Raw genomic sequence first — 2,032 nt, 5'->3', positions numbered from 1 at the left:
TTTCGTCCTTTCTGCAGTTCTGGATTCTCTGTTCCATGGAATTGGGAGTGGGCTTTGCATGTATTTACGGAAAGTGTGGCTCTCGATGGGAAGAACGTATTTGATAACTCTTGGGCCAGGACAAAGAGCTTCCTATTCAGCCTGCACGACTCCACTTGGTTTCAAGAGCCCCGCACCCCCAAATGTGAACGTTCTTATGAGGGGAGTTCTTTCGTTTCTTGCTTCCACACTTGGAGGACCCCAGAGCTGGTTCTGAGAAAATCCCAGGAAGGCTGAGCATTTCCGGTGTGGCGTCCTAGGTCAGGGACATCAAAGGGGCGGTGCGAGTGCAGAGGACAGGAGCCTTGGCCTCGCTGCCCTTTCTCCTCACCATTGCTTTCGCGTCCACGCCGTCCAAGCCAGGAAGTTGCATGACCGCGGCGTGTGTGAGCCACATACATGTTTGCTTTGGCAGGGCTTTCTACACGCTAAGTTTGTGGAATCCTTGGCTCAGCCAGGATGAGGGTGGGGTGTGTGTGGGAGTGGTGGGGATGGTCATGGCTAATTCGACGCAACATGTATTCAGGATGTTTCCATAAAGCATGACCTCATCTCTTCCAGCCCGCTGGTCATCATTATCCTGGTGGTCATTTTTGACTTAGTGGTTTCAAAAAGAATTCCTTTAGTTACCAAAGTGGAAATTCATAGATTGCACATGGATTGTTCTTACCTCCCCCCGAGAGGCAGGAGGTCAGAGCTATTACTAATGCTTGTCTCCACAACATGAGAACAACTCATGAATTCAAGGGAAAAGAAAGCAAAGCAAAGCAAAACAAAACAAAATACAACAATAAAATCCATGCCAGATCAGTTGTTGGGCGTTGGGCAGATCAAATAGCTGGGAAAGTTTCTGCTTTTCTCTCTTCTCAAATAATTGTATTTTTTCATCCTAAACAGGCAATCACATTGTGATCAGTAGGAAGACAAGTTCATGTATTTAACAAACATTTGTTAAGCACCTACGTCTTGGGTGCCAAAGACCAATGAAATCTCATGGTGTGGAAATGCGCAATAAGCAAATCAATAAGCCGGACAATGTGAGGTGCGAAAAATAAAGTCACGTGATTGAATAAAGGGTGACTGAGGCAACGGCTTACGTATGTTGAGGCCAGTGAAATAAAAGCACAGAATGAAAGATATGAACTAGTTGAATGAAAATGGATGGTTACTAAAAGAAGTCATTCCTTTGCTATAACCATCAGAAACTCTCGGAGAGTCCTCTTATAGAGGGGCCGTTGTCCCAGAGGCTAGCTCCGAGGTCAAGAGAAGACCTGAGTTGTCAGTCAAAGAACCAACTGCTTCCTGTCCTTTCTCAGGGGGAAGTTCAGCCAAGCAGACTACCTGGGAAGGAGGGCATCGGGTCCCGGCTGTGGCTTACTGGCCTGGCAGAGTCCCCGTCAATGTCAGCAGCACCGCCTTGTTAAGGTATGAGACCCGAACAACTTTTAGATGTTGGGGTTTAGAGCAAGAAAATCATGGAGGCTTGAGTGGTTAGAGACTTCAGGAAGAGAGAGACCTCATTCACCAGCTGCCTTTCCCAGGTGTCCTCAGGCAGTTCCAAAGCTCCGAATGTAGCAGCAGGGATCAGTCTAGAGGCAACTGCACGTGAAAGTTAAAGCGCTGGGCAGCGGAGTCTTTTGAAGCCATCCTCTGAGTTAATGTCTGAGTGAAGAGGGGACTCGGTGGGTTTCATGGCCCTCAGTGCTGATTGGTGGCACTGTCTGCTGAAGGGAGAGAGAGCAGCAGCAGGGGGCGGGCTGCAGGCCGGGTTTCCTTCTGCCTGGGTCCGAGCTCATGGGAGGGAATAGGTCATCCTTTGAGCTGTAATTAATCCATCCATGGGGGTAGGGCAGTTGTCCCAGGGGTGGCTGTGTGAAGCTAGCATTTCATTGGCAATCACATGACCCCAAGAAAGGCATGTAGATGTCTACTTGCCCTAAAGGGGAGATGGGAAGGAGGTGGCACCACCAGCCTGGTACAGAAAGAGTGAATC

The 2,032-nt window shown here is 48.9% G+C and overlaps 1 protein-coding gene across 1 annotated transcript in view; it reads left to right on the top strand.

Moving 5' to 3' along the window:
• Window positions 1–2,032, top strand: part of ARSG (arylsulfatase G) — a 92,327-nt gene that overhangs the window by 66,480 nt on the left and 23,815 nt on the right. The window contains exon 8 of the mRNA XM_023535653.1: window positions 1,284–1,464. Within this exon, the coding sequence (XP_023391421.1) occupies window positions 1,284–1,464 (181 nt within the window). The remainder of the gene's footprint in view (window positions 1–1,283; window positions 1,465–2,032) is intronic.

The sequence above is a fragment of the Pteropus vampyrus genome, unplaced genomic scaffold (assembly GCF_000151845.1).
Source record: "Pteropus vampyrus isolate Shadow unplaced genomic scaffold, Pvam_2.0 Scaffold143, whole genome shotgun sequence".
In the NCBI taxonomy this organism is placed as follows: domain Eukaryota; kingdom Metazoa; phylum Chordata; class Mammalia; order Chiroptera; family Pteropodidae; genus Pteropus; species Pteropus vampyrus.
The sequence above is the reverse complement of the archived record's forward strand: the minus strand, read 5'-3'. Positions and strand labels throughout refer to the sequence as shown.